This window comes from Maylandia zebra, linkage group LG10, assembly GCF_041146795.1.
Source record: "Maylandia zebra isolate NMK-2024a linkage group LG10, Mzebra_GT3a, whole genome shotgun sequence".
In the NCBI taxonomy this organism is placed as follows: Eukaryota; Metazoa; Chordata; class Actinopteri; order Cichliformes; family Cichlidae; genus Maylandia; species Maylandia zebra.
Window position 1 is genome coordinate 7,480,078 of NC_135176.1, and position 13,213 is coordinate 7,493,290.

At 42.6% G+C, this 13,213-nt stretch overlaps 1 protein-coding gene across 4 annotated transcripts in view; it reads left to right on the forward strand.

Moving 5' to 3' along the window:
* Positions 1 to 4,342: 4,342 nt before the first annotated feature.
* The window catches only part of mlxipl (MLX interacting protein like), a 32,044-nt gene continuing 23,173 nt past the window's right edge, over positions 4,343 to 13,213 (forward strand). For 2 of the 4 annotated variants that reach the window (XM_024803977.2, XM_024803978.2), the window contains exons 1-7: positions 4,357 to 4,930; positions 6,359 to 6,465; positions 6,630 to 6,712; positions 6,803 to 6,892; positions 7,125 to 7,166; positions 10,087 to 10,261; positions 11,880 to 11,960. In XM_024803977.2, coding sequence (XP_024659745.1) covers positions 4,584 to 4,930; positions 6,359 to 6,465; positions 6,630 to 6,712; positions 6,803 to 6,892; positions 7,125 to 7,166; positions 10,087 to 10,261; positions 11,880 to 11,960 — 925 coding nt within the window. In that variant the 5' untranslated portion in view covers positions 4,357 to 4,583. Of the gene's footprint in view, positions 4,931 to 6,358; positions 6,466 to 6,629; positions 6,713 to 6,802; positions 6,893 to 7,124; positions 7,167 to 10,086; positions 10,262 to 11,879; positions 11,961 to 13,213 lie in introns of all 4 variants that reach the window. The other 2 variants (XM_076888943.1, XR_013100495.1) reach the window with 2 other exon arrangements.

Here is a 13,213-nt window from a genome sequence, read left to right on the forward strand (position 1 = left end):
GATTTTCCCTGCCCGTTTCCTGGTTCTTGAGAGGTACAGATCCTGGATGGAGGGCAGGCCGATGATCCTTTCTGCTGCCCGTACAGTCCGCTCCAGTCTGCTCCTGTCCTGTTTAGTGGCTGCTCCATACCAGACTGTGATGGAGGAGCACAGGACAGACTCAATGACCGCAGTGTAGAACTGGATCAGCAGCTCCTGTGGAAGACTGTACTTCCCCAGTTGTCTCAGGAAGTACATCCTCTGCTGGGTCTTTTTGAGGATGGAGTTGATGTTGGTCTCCCACTTCAGGTCCTGGGAGATGGTTGTACCCAGGAACTCGAAGATCTTCACAGTTGACACAGGGCTGTCTGATATGGTGAGGAGGAGCAGAGTTGAGGGATGTCTCCTGAAGTCCACTGTCATCTCTACAGTCTTAAGAGTGTTCAGCTCCAGATTGTGCTGACTGCACCAGAGTACCAGCCGCTCAACTTCCTGCCGGTATGCAGACTCATCACCATCTTGAATGAGGCCAATGACAGTGGTGTCATCTGCAAACTTTAGGAGTTTGACAGCCGAGTTCTTGGAGGTGCAGTCGTTAGTGTAGAGGGAGAACAGTAGTGGTGAGAGGACACATCCTTGAGGGGCACCAATACTGAGGGACCGGGTTTCAGAGGTGATCTCCCCCAGCCTCACTTGTTGCTTTCTGTCTGTCAGGAAGCTGGTGATCCACTGACAGGTAGCTGGTGACACGCTGAGCTGGGAGAGTTTGGAGGAAAGAAGTTCAGGCACAATGGTGTTAAAAGCCGAACTAAAGTCCACAAACAGGACCCTGGCATACTGTAAGTTCCCGGGTGGTCAAGGTGTTGCAGAATGTAATGCAGCCCCATGTTCACTGCATCATCCACCGACCTGTTTGCCCGGTAGGCAAACTGCAGAGGGTCCAGCTGGTGGCCTGTAATGTCTTTCAGATGGGCTAACACCAGTCGTTCGAAGGATTTCATGACCACAGACGTCAAGGCGACAGGTCTGTAGTCATTCAGTCCTGTAATGGTGGGTTTCTTGGGAACAGGGATGATGGTGGAGCGTTTGAAGCAGGAGGGAACTTCACACAGCTCCAGGGATCTGTTGAAGATGCGAGTAAAGATGGGAGCCAGCTGTTCAGCACAGGTTTTGAGGCAGGAGGGTGAGACGCCGTCTGGTCCGGGGAAGAAAAGTGCGAGAGAGCGCAGTACCGAGGCTGTCATCCGCGGCGCCATCTTGAAAAATAATTATTGCCACATTTAATTAAGTATTTAATGGTGTATTTAATTAATTCATTATGGCAGTCCTGGCGTTCCATAACTTAAAGGCTTGTTCAGTTAATGATCACTGTCAGCCTCTCTTGGTTTTTATTACCACTGTTCAATTTAAAGCTCAGTTTTTAAAACCTTACGATGTAACTACAGCCCAGCCCATGCAGCAGTATATGAATGACTAACCTTCTATTGTGGATGTGTAACGGAGTTAAAAATACCTCTGAAAAACATGCACTTACCTGTTCTTAATTATTATTTTAAGTGTGAATTTTATCATTTTTTTATTGTATTTTATTTTGAAAACCCAGAAACCGGATCTCACCCTAGCATTTAGAAGCTGCTAAGGCTTCTGCTCCTCACAGCGCGCGTTTTCACTGTGAGGGTAAGTTCTGTAATGAAAGGCTCTGGCATTTTTATGGTTTCTGGTGTGAATGTTGTTACATAAGTTGTACATGTCGATGTATATAGGTTCATACTGATGTTAGAAAGTTTCTGTGTAACCGAAACAAAGGCTGGTTGCTGTTAAACAGTGTTTCTGCCGTATTTATGCTCTTTGGCAGTAAGCTTTTGTCAGCTCCCTAGTGGTTGCTGCGCATTTCAGGAAATGTGTTTGGATTTACTGTTTTTCTGTTCTTTTTGTGATGTTGTTTTACATTGTAGGAGCTACAATTGCTGGTACCATCAGAAGACACCTGTTGAGTGTGTTTTATGTCTTCTGCAGGAATAAACTGTGAAAAGCCAACCTTTCTGAGCGTCTGTGATTTTTGAAGAGCTGGAAGTGTTACAGATGGATTATCTCAGTTGTTCTCCTGACTGAAGTTTGGTCCGTTTACAGCATCCTGCCATGCTAGGGGTTTGTCTCTAACCATCAGGAACCCTCATCAAGTGGAAAAAAGTTAGCATTCATCCTCCAAATTCACTGTTTATGTTATGCTGGCATAGCTGTGTAGCTAGCCAACCATGTAGGACATCATTATATACAAGCTAGCCCAACTTCAGTAACCCTACAAAAGTCACTGCTGTTTAGTTTTCTGTCTTCGTTTATGTCGGAAGTGATAGCAGAGCTAGTGAAATACACCTCTCTCAAGGCTACTCCCTCTCCGATGCAGAGCGGGCCTAGAATCCTCTCTCTCTCAGCCCTGGGTGATGCTCTCGAGCTCATGGAGAGCATGCTGTTCTTGCTAGGAACGGATGACGGGGGATTCCTCTTCACTGATGTTTTCTTTCAACAGTTGCCAGCTCCAGTGCGAGCTGGCCTCGCCAACTCCCCACTGCTGGCCGCGAAGGACTACCGCTCACTCACAGAAGAAGCGTATCGCATTCTCCTGGCTACCAGGAGCTTCAGGATCCAGGCGATAGTTCCCGACTCACTGATGGCATCTCCCGTGCCCCCGCCTATTCTCCCGGGCTCCTCCAACTCATTGATGGTGGCTGGAATCGCGCGTGACAGCACCGTGCCGCCTTTGCAGTTTTAAGGGAAACGAGCCCGCCAGCATTTTATAGCGGCTGCGACCGCTGACAATAAGGAAAGGCTGCTCTTCATAGAGGACACACTCTGGGAGACGTTTTCTGGTTGACTCCGGCACTCGTTGTATTACTAACATCGCTTACTTTTAATAGTCATTCTACAAATGCTGTCCGTTTAAATGGTCTTACCTGTAAACTCTGCGGTATTCACCAGATTCCAGCGAGAGTGGATTCTGGAGTACTTCCCATGCTCCTGTTAGTGATCATCCATCTGGATGGATGATAACAACCTTCTGAACAGTTTATTATCATCCATCTGGATGGATGATAACAACCTTCTGAACAGTTTAGGAGGTAGAGAAGGTCAATCCTGGCCCATATCTATGGGACTGATTTCTGCTAATAACGTCCACTGTATGGACTGATAACATCCGAAGCGGGTGTACCCCTCACAATATGGGCATTTTTAGGGTCCTCCATGAACAGCCAGAGACTCATTAAAGCTTAGAGAAGTGACCAGAAGGCTGACTGGGCTAACAGGCTAAGAGACTGTGAAAGGTATATTCAACTTGAAGAGCTGCACTTTGTAGTTATTTTTCCTTTGTCATGACTAAGAATGAACTAATATACACTCATTGGACACTTCATTAGTTACATCTTGGTTGTACCATGTTGGACCCCTTTTTGCCTTCAGATCTGTGCTTGTGGCACAGATTCAACAAAGTATTACAGAGTGTCATAGAGTTATAGAAGATTTGTCGGCTCCAAATCCATGATGTGAATTTGCTGTTCTACCACATCCCAAAAGTGCTTTTTTAAATTTAGATCTGGTGACTGGAGGCCATTTGAGTACAGTGAACTGTGAACGGTGAACAATCCCCAACAATCAGACAATCCTGTTGAGCAAGCACTTGGCAAATGTGGGAGGGAAAAACCCTTTTCAACAGGAAGAAGCTTCTAGCAGACCCAGGTTCGGGGAGGGACAGCCATCTACTACAACCAATTGGAGGTGAGGTGAAGGGAAGCCCCACTCCTTCGTGTCTGCTTGCTGTGGAGGCTTTTTAAATTATTTTATCCGGAAATATTTCAAGAAAATATTTTCAGGCTTAACGCACACACACACACACACACACACACACACACACACACACACACACACACACACAGAAATAATTAGAAAACATGCAACAAAGAATACCGCCAATAGAGGCCGGTATTTTTTGCTTTATGGGTTAAAAAAGCTCCATAATATCAATTATGAAGGATCAGAACTTGTTAATAATCATTCCTAAACACAGATATATGTGATATGTTTTAAATGTGCAGAAATCCTTTTACATGCACAGAATTGTTGCTTGCTGAAACACATCTAAAATGTTAAAGTTTAGAAGCAAATTAAAATATATATACAGTTCCCTTCAAAGCTGATAGTTAAGGTTGTGGTTGTTTGTGTATATAGTGATGATAATATGAATCTGTGACACATCCACTTGAAGCCGGTTTACTCCTACTTTCTAATACTTTTTTTTTTTTTTGGTTTATTAATAATTACCACTTTCTGTCTATTTTCTTCGGGACTTTACCAGTTCGAGAAGTTGACATAATGATAGTATGCTGTTACACAACAGTCCACACACACACCGTGCTCCAGAGGTGTAGGTCCTGCAGCTGGTTGGCTGAGCCCTCCACTGACAGATGAGGATAATCATTGCTTGATAGCAAACGGCTCTTCCTTGAGGAAATATTCAAATATCTGAAGAAAACAGGACAGGAAGCGGGGGAAGACAGCTGAGGAGAAAGTTCACTTTCTGTCCGATCCTCACCGCTGAATGAAAGTGCGCAATGGCGGGCAAAGGGAGTGTTTGCTCGGCCGGAGAGAGCCAGCTTCAGGACTTCTTAGAATCGGACTCTGACCCGGAGGGGGAACCCGCTCGGGTGGCCGGCACCGGGCCGTCGCCCGAAGCTTTCCCCCGCACTCAGGTGATCCACAGCGGACACTTCATGGTATCCTCGCCCCACAGCGACTCTGCGGCGCGGAGGAGGAAGAGTGGAGGGTCTCTGAGGTACGACTTTGACACGGTGAACAGAACGGGGTGTCAAACGTACCGCTACGGTCCACTCAGCTCCGGGAGCCTAAGCATCGACCCCACTCTGACCCGCCTGTTCGAGTGCATGTCACTGGCCTACAGGTGGGTCCCTGCTGCTTGCAGTAGGGGGAAAGAATGAAGTCGGGGTTTTAATCAGCATTTTTATTTTCAGCTTTCTGCTTGTTCAGTTCAGCTAAACCATGTGGAAGAAAATATCTCCAAAGAATGTGAAAGTGTCTCATTCTGAGCTGACATTTAAAGCAGCGATATGCACAGGATCAGTCTCTGTTTTAAAATAAGAGTATTGTAAATTAACCGAAGCTCACTAAACGAACTAAACTAAACCATATTTTAAAATATATTTTTTAATATATATATTTATATTTGTCTTAATAGAATTCCCTTCAAAGCTGATAGTTAATGCTGTGGTTGTTTGTGTATATGTGTTGTCAGTCTGTTGCATAACCAGTTTGGAAATTTTCACCAAAAAAAAGTGGACTTTGATTCTAGTTGGCAGGACTGGACAAAGGACAGTGTGACTGATGCAAAGGAAAGAAACTCCTGACACGATGCCCTAGAAATTTGTTTTTCTGTTTGAGAGCAGCCATTTGTTACAAGATGTCACAAATAGCTCCTGCATATAGCAGGAGCTATTTGCAACTATAGCAGAGGAAGCCGCCGCACTTAAAACAAACCAAATACCAAAGAAACCTCCCTATACTCTCTAAACATGCTTACGTTTCAGTAACATCAGACTACACATTGATTTTTCATTTACTTAAAAAATGAGGACCACTTTCTTTGAAACCGTGTTTATAAGAGCTTTCATCAACCCTTGGCCCAAAGAAGACTTTTTTTTTCTTTCTTTTTTTTTAAAATCTGCTGTCACTGGGTGGAAAATTGCATTTGTTTATAGATCTAGTTTCACAAATTGTGGCACTGTTTCAGGATTCATTGTGCAACTATTATCAAACACAAAAAAAAATAGATTTAAAACAAGTACTTTTATTATATATTTATATATATTTTCCAAGACTATGACATGGCCTCTTATTCCGCACAGATTGCTGCTCTGCTTTCCGCTATTTATCATTAACCAGACTGATGTAAAGTGGTTCCTCTGCTGATTGCTCTTTGTTTTTTCGCAATAGGCTGTCTCTGCTGTTCGGGCTGAATAATACGCAGCCATGTCAGTCCATTAAAAGCATGTTGAGAATGATTTCCCCAGGCTTCCTAGCAACTCCTTGAGCACCTCACATTAGGAGCTCTATTCTCAGCAGGCAGAGAAACAGTGAGGGAGGGGGGGGGGAAAGCACATAAAGCCGGGTTGTATACCGGGGAATAAGTTGATTGGCTACTATTAGTCAAAATCAGGGCAGGTTTGAGGCAGTGTTCCTATTGTTTTTTTCTAAAAGAGGCATAAACGTCATTTATGCACGTTTATGCCTTTTTGCCTCAAAGACTATAAATGAAAGGGCTTTCACATTTTCCCCGAAACAAATACATATTCCACCTTTCTTTTCTCCACAGTGGTAAGATAGTCTCTCCTAAATGGAAATCTTTTAAGGGTCTGCGGTTGCTGTGGAGGGATAAGATCCGTCTGAACAATGCAATCTGGAGAGCATGGTTCATTCAGTGTGAGTGCTGGTGCTTTTTTTTTTTTTTTTTTTTTTTTAAATTGTGAGACTAGAAGAACCGGGTGACCTAACATGGGTTGAGAGAATCCACATTTCACCAGAATGAATGTCTACGCCGCAGCTGATTTTTCTTGTCCTTTTTTCCCTCTTTCTGCTTGGCTCAGATGTGGAGAAGAGGAAAAACCCAGTATGTGGCTTTGTGACCCCGCTGGATGGCTTGGAGGCAGATGCGCATCGAAAGCCCGAAGTGAGTGAATGAATGATGTAGGTGTTGCATATTTAAGCTCATCCTTGGAAAAAAAACATACTTAGTGTTTCACTGGCATCCTGTCAACAGGCGATCATATTAGAGGGCAGCTACTGGAAGAGAAGGATTGAGGTAGTGATCAAGGAGTACCATAAGTGGAGGATTTACTACAAGAAGAGGGTGAGCGCTCACCTTATTCACAGTACATCTTTAAACTGTCTCTAAGTCAGTACCAGTACCTATTGGTTGGACAGTTTGTCACGTTTTCATAGTCCCCAAAGGATGAACCCCAATGGCCCCACTTTCCAACACTTTTACCTGATCAAAACTGTAATTAGTTAACATAAGGTGATGTGCATAAAAACAAAAACATGGTTCATTTCCACACTCGCTCTGTCTTTTTCTGCTGCAGCTTCAGAAAAAGAAGGATGACATCCTATTAATGCTTCAAGAGGTAAGTCAGAAGTCACACATTACTTCATTATTGCTACATTATTGCAATATTGCAAGGAAATTAAAGTTGAAAAGTATTGATTTTGAAGAGTGGAGGCTGAAGCTGGCCAACTGATCCAACATATATTGTAATTTTTGGGTGACCTGCTGGCATTGTTTACTTTTGAATGTCCTTGTAGTGACATAGGATCACTAAAGACCACCAAGCGACTATTTTTAGCATTTGAATTTAGCCTCCCTGGCTGAACAAGGGAGGAGGGGAGAAAAAAAGAGATTTAAAAAAGAAAATAGAAATGGGCAAAACAACTTGGGCTGTGCGTCACAACCTGACATATGAAGGCAACTGACCCAGCTAACTGCCTGCTGCAACAATACCCATAACTCTTAATCTTTATTCAAGAAAAATGGTGAAAAAAATGAATGTAACCTAATCAAATATGACCTACTTCCAGCAGCACTTGGCAAAAACCGGGCAGCAGAGGGGCATCTGCTTTCGACAGAGACGCTAAGGTGGCAGAGACAAAATATTTAGTGGCAGAGAGGAGAAACAGCGGGGGGGCAGAGAGAGGGAGGTGCCTCATTCATGATAGTATTCCTCATATTTCATCTTTCATGGGCTCTAATTTTTCATTTTTCTGTAGATGTGCTGTGGCACTGGAAGTCCAAGCTTTACTTGAGTTCAACATTAGGAAAACTTCAATAATAATGCTGTGTCTGACCCGTCTTTTGATGGATTACGCGGCAAGGCCAATATCAGCAAGTAGCTGACAGGTCAAAGATCACTTCACTGTGTTTTTATGCTCTGTGCACTCATATCCTTATCACACCATTCTCTTAACAGATTACATTTAGTGCTTAGAAAAACACTAGTCAAAAGTGTGAATGTCGTATGTCATATATGCAGTTACACAGTTACAGTTGTGCACTTTTAACCTGTGACAGCCCTAGTCTAAAATTTAATTGGCTTTACATTTTTAGCATCAACCACTTTCTAATAAAGTAGAATTGTAAAATAATGTTCAGATTATTATCTACAGTGACAATGTATTTCAATAGATTTTTACACAGTTCATTTACAGACTGTAGCAGGGTGTGGTTTGTGGCTCAGCTGCATGGGAGAGGTGGAGCAGTGGGTTCAGGGGAAGCTGACCCTGAGCTGTTCTTCAAAACCTGGTCACACCTTCCCTATTTCAGTAGGTTGCAGGGACCTGAAGGATGTAGTGTGTGGTTTAGAGTGAAGAAGGCAGCTGGAAAGCTGCTCTAATAATAACACGAAAAAGGCTGAAAATTAAGATCACTAGACTTAGCCCTTATATTCAGTCTGAGAGTGAAATAATATCCTATTAGGTGATAATGCTGTGTAAACGAGTAAGGAAAAAAAAAATCTCACTCTGCAAGAGGGAGACACACACATAAGTAAACAAAATGAACACACACTACAAGCACTGTACACTCTGAGCCATCAAATAATTTACAGAAAAATCAAATGTTTTTGAATACATTATTTAATGAACAACAATGAAAAACAATCACACTGACAATGTAGCAGTCTCAAAACCTCACCCATTAAATACGAAGCACTTGGTGTTACAGGGTTAAGCTGCCTTTTTAAACGGGCACAAAGAGAATTGAGCTGTTCTGCAGTTTTGGAGCTAAGGTGTGGAAGGCACGATCAACCTCATTTCTTGGACTGGCACACGGAACCGTAAGAAGACCCCTCTCTGAGGACCAGAGAAGTCAACTTGTAGTGCAGGGATGAAACAGTTCAATAATTTAGGTGGGCCCCCTCTCCACCAGGAAGGAAGGACCAACGTCGTTGAATGAAATTCAAACTTGATAGGTGGGAGATGCAAATGTTTTAAAAGTGGGGTAATCTGTAGGGTAGGGTAAGGTTCACTAATAGCTTTGATTAAAAAAAAAAATTGCGTCCTTCTGGATACCAAAGTTTAGTTAGATTTAGATCTAGGAGAATCTCTTTTGAAATGAAACTTCTCGCCAAACGATGTAAACGCACCCTGTCGATGCTGCAGTCTTTCAGCCGCTCATATGCATGTGTATATTTTCTCCAAGCAGCATCAGTTTGTGTTTAGCAGGGGCCTTTTACAGTTTGCATGCACGTGTGTGTGTGCGACTCCCAGAATTAGGTCAGGGACAAAAGGCTGCCGCTCTTATTGAAATGGTGAGACATCAAAATAAAGAAATGAACAAAGCCAACATAATGAAAACCTGTGAGGGCCCACTGTTTCTGAACAATGTGTCAAAACAGCTTTTTCATGATGCACCCCACATGCACACGCGCACACATACACACATACATGTGCGCACAACAATCTTACCTCATTTCTGCTCGTGCGTGCTTGTATTCTAAGAGGGGATGTCGTGTGTTCAGACGTAATCAGAAATAGTTTCCGGCTCAATCTGGTGGGCTTCCCTATAAATGTGGCCCTGGGCTTAGAAGTGGAAGGTAAAGGCGGAGTAGAAGATCGGGGTGAAACAAAGCATCTCAAACAGGCTGGCTTTGGCACTTCATTTCTGTGAGTTGTTCACTGGGTTTCCAAAGGAGAAGGGGCAGAAAGGGATGGGGGGGGGGGAGAGATGACAGCTTAGCACATGTTTCATGTTGAAGTTGTGAATGCTGTAGGTGTGCAGTTTTGTTTTGTGTGTAACTGGAGATAGATGTTTTTTTTTCTTGCTGTTTTAATATTAGTTTTGAGAGGCATTTTGTCATTTATCAGCGGAACAAACGTGACACAAAGTTTTCATAGAGCACTAATTGCAGGCACAGATTGGGAGAACTAGAAGTCATTGATGAATTAGGACTTTCCAGCTCTATTTATGTTGAGCCCCTAATGGATAGATCTGGGATTAACTTGGCATGTCAGATCCTGTAAGTGTTCTGATTCCTTGTTGATGTTTGGCAGGGTCAGATCTGCCAAGCCAGGCAGGACAAATGGCCCTATCAGACATACCAGGAACCTGAAGCTGTCCCCGCGGAGGTCCACATGTTTGACCTGGACTGCCTTCTGTCCGACATCTCTGACACCCTATTCACCATGACACAGAAGCCATGTCCCTGGACCAGCGAGCGACACAACAGTGAGTAGTAGACAAGTTTGTGGAATGACTTTCAGCAGGGACTTGTGTCTCAAATCCTGCAGAATTTGATCGGAAGCATTTAAAAGCAAGGCTGATCGTAGGCTGCATAGTGCATGGATTAAATAATTGATTCCAATTAGTTGTTACTGGGCTGAAAATTATATCCTGGTTCATTTTACTTTTAGAATCAAATAAATTGCCCAAAATAATATTTCTAACTCAAGTCTGTCATAGACAGGAGCTTTAGGGACAGATTTTCAGCAAAAAAGGAACATAATCATAGAGATATGGTTGGACTTTTATTTCTCTCATTTTAAATGTGGTCTTGTTTTCAGAAATGAATGCCCTTTTCCAAAAAAAAGGTAAATAACAGCAGAATGCATTAATTTTCAAATAATTAAAAGTTAAATTTGATGGAAAATAATACATGGGCATCATATAAAATGCAGAGAAATTGAGAAATACACATATATATATTTTTTTTTCTCTTTAAAATTTGATACCAGCAACATATAAAAGTAGGGATGGGGCCTGTTTACTGCAGTGCTACATCACCTGTTTTTTTGTTTGTTTGTTTTTGTGTGTGTGTGGGGGGGGTTTGGGGGTTTTTAACAGTAGCCTGTCATCCATTCGCACTTCCCAACGCTCTCATTATCTGTCTGTTCAAAGTATGCCTTTACCCAGCAGATGGTTGTCCTAGCTTAAAAAGATGAAAACATGGGTAAAAAGGCAATGTGGATCAGCACGCCTAAAGCTCAGTCAGAGCTGGGGACTATCAGACACAATACATTTTGGAGTCTGTGCTGTTTTCCAAGCCATCTCACGGTGACAAGGGAACAACAAGGCAAAGCAGGAAGTCCCCATCAACACTTTGTTTCTTGTGCAACCTAAACAAATAAGATATGTGATTTCTTCAGCTGGCAGGTGGACAGGTTGCCTTTAAACACAGCCAGCTGGCTGTTTCTGCCAGTGTCTGGGGTGACTGTAGCTCAGGTAGCAGAGCAGGTCAGCCTCTAATCAGAAGGTTGGTGGTTCGATCCCAGGCTGCCTCTTGGCTGCATGCCAAATATCCTTGGGCAAGATACTAACCCCATGTTTGCCTACTGGTGGTGGTCAGAGGGCCCAGTGGCACCAGTGTACGGCAGCCTCGCCTCTGACAGTGCGCCCCAGGGCAGCTCTGGCTACAACGTAGCTTGCCATTGCCAGTGTGTGAATGACTGAATGTAGTGTAAAGCGCTTTGGGGTCCTTAGGGACTGAGTAAAGTGCTATACAAATGCAGGCCATTTACCAGTGTCCACTTTTTGCTAATCTATGTTAAAAACAGCCTTTGATGAAAGATCCATCTTCTAACTCTCAGCAAGAGGGCAAACAAATCCAAACTATGCTTTAATATAATGTAGAAGTATTTCACTTTCTAAGTTCCTACCTCAGTTTGGTGACTCTGTCTGCTGGTCACATGGGTTAGCAATTCAGCCAATGAAACCCACATTACAAATAAGGAAATTCCCTATGATGAAAGATGACTTGTCAAAAAAAAACAAAAAACAAAAAACACAATAGCACTAGAGCATTTCTTTCTCACGCATGCATCTATTATTATGTTCTCTTCCACTTCAGCATACACCAGCAATGCTGACATGATTCAACCAGGCTTGACTCCACTGCAGCCCAACCTGGATGATTTCATGGATATACCAGGTACTTTCTACCCTTTCATATGTCCATCTGTTTATCTGTAAATGTGAACATGTGAAGAACTGATTAATGCATCCAATCACAGGTTGATTACAGTTAGATGCTTGCTGACAGTGCATGATATAGTGTGAAGAGTACTTGAGTTTTTAAGATTAGATTCTTATCAGCCATATTTGGCTGATGATTATCTTAATCATATTTTTGTAGTACATAAATTAAGTTTCTATTCCAGATGTTGATGAGTGAAAAAACCTTGAGGGACACTCCTCTGATTTGTGCTATGTCAGCAGTATGTTCTTTGGCATTCATGAGTTAAAGGATTGTCAAAGGCAGGGTTGAACTGGGGAAAATGGGGAAGTGGAAGAGGATGTATTTAACCACTATTGCTACTTTTGGCACCACCTAGAAACTAGGGAAATAAATATTGATGGGCTGGAAGATGATTATGATGATTTTCTATTTTTTTTATAAAGTAAAATTATGTTGTTACCACAATTCCTATTGAGCTGTAGCTTTCAGGTCTGTGATTTCATTTAATTTTGATTGGATTTTATAAATTCATGGCATAGGGAGCTAATATAACATAAATTGAGCTGAAATGAATGAAAGTTGCACTAATATTGATTAGATGGACCAACACATGGCTTCACACAAGTTTCACTCCTGCTTTGTATCATTTAGAGGTATAAATATGCAACTGTTAGCAAGCTTGCCGGCTTTAAAAGTGATAGCATAGCTTTTACAAATGGCTGAAAGTTAATTGATGCAAGGTAAAGTAAATGTCTTTGTAAAGCATGACTAAATGTAGAGAACCTAACTTACCAAGCTGACACGTACTGGACAAGAAGCCAATATGGCAGTATGCCTGGGGTGTCTGCTTTAGTCTTTATACTGAATCGAGTCAGCCTGCAGCAAAAGAGGAGCAAAGCTTCAAGCAAGAGGAAGGAACCAGGTTAGAGTTTAGTTTCTTGCTCAGGGCAACAATGGCTGTGATTTTTCTGGCATTTGTATTACTTTCAGTGATGCAATCCTGCAGCCCCATGGCTACAAGTAAGTCTTTGTAACCAACAGACAACCTGTTGCCCACTGCTGTGTTTGTGTGTGTGTGTTTGTTCTTACTGCCCTGACAGGCTCCTGAAGTATCAGCTGTGTGGTGTCTTTGCTTTTTTTGTCACAGTGACCAGGCAGCTAGTATCTGTCAGCGCTCTTAATTAATTCATGATTTCTCTGTATTTCTCTTACATGAAAATACTGAG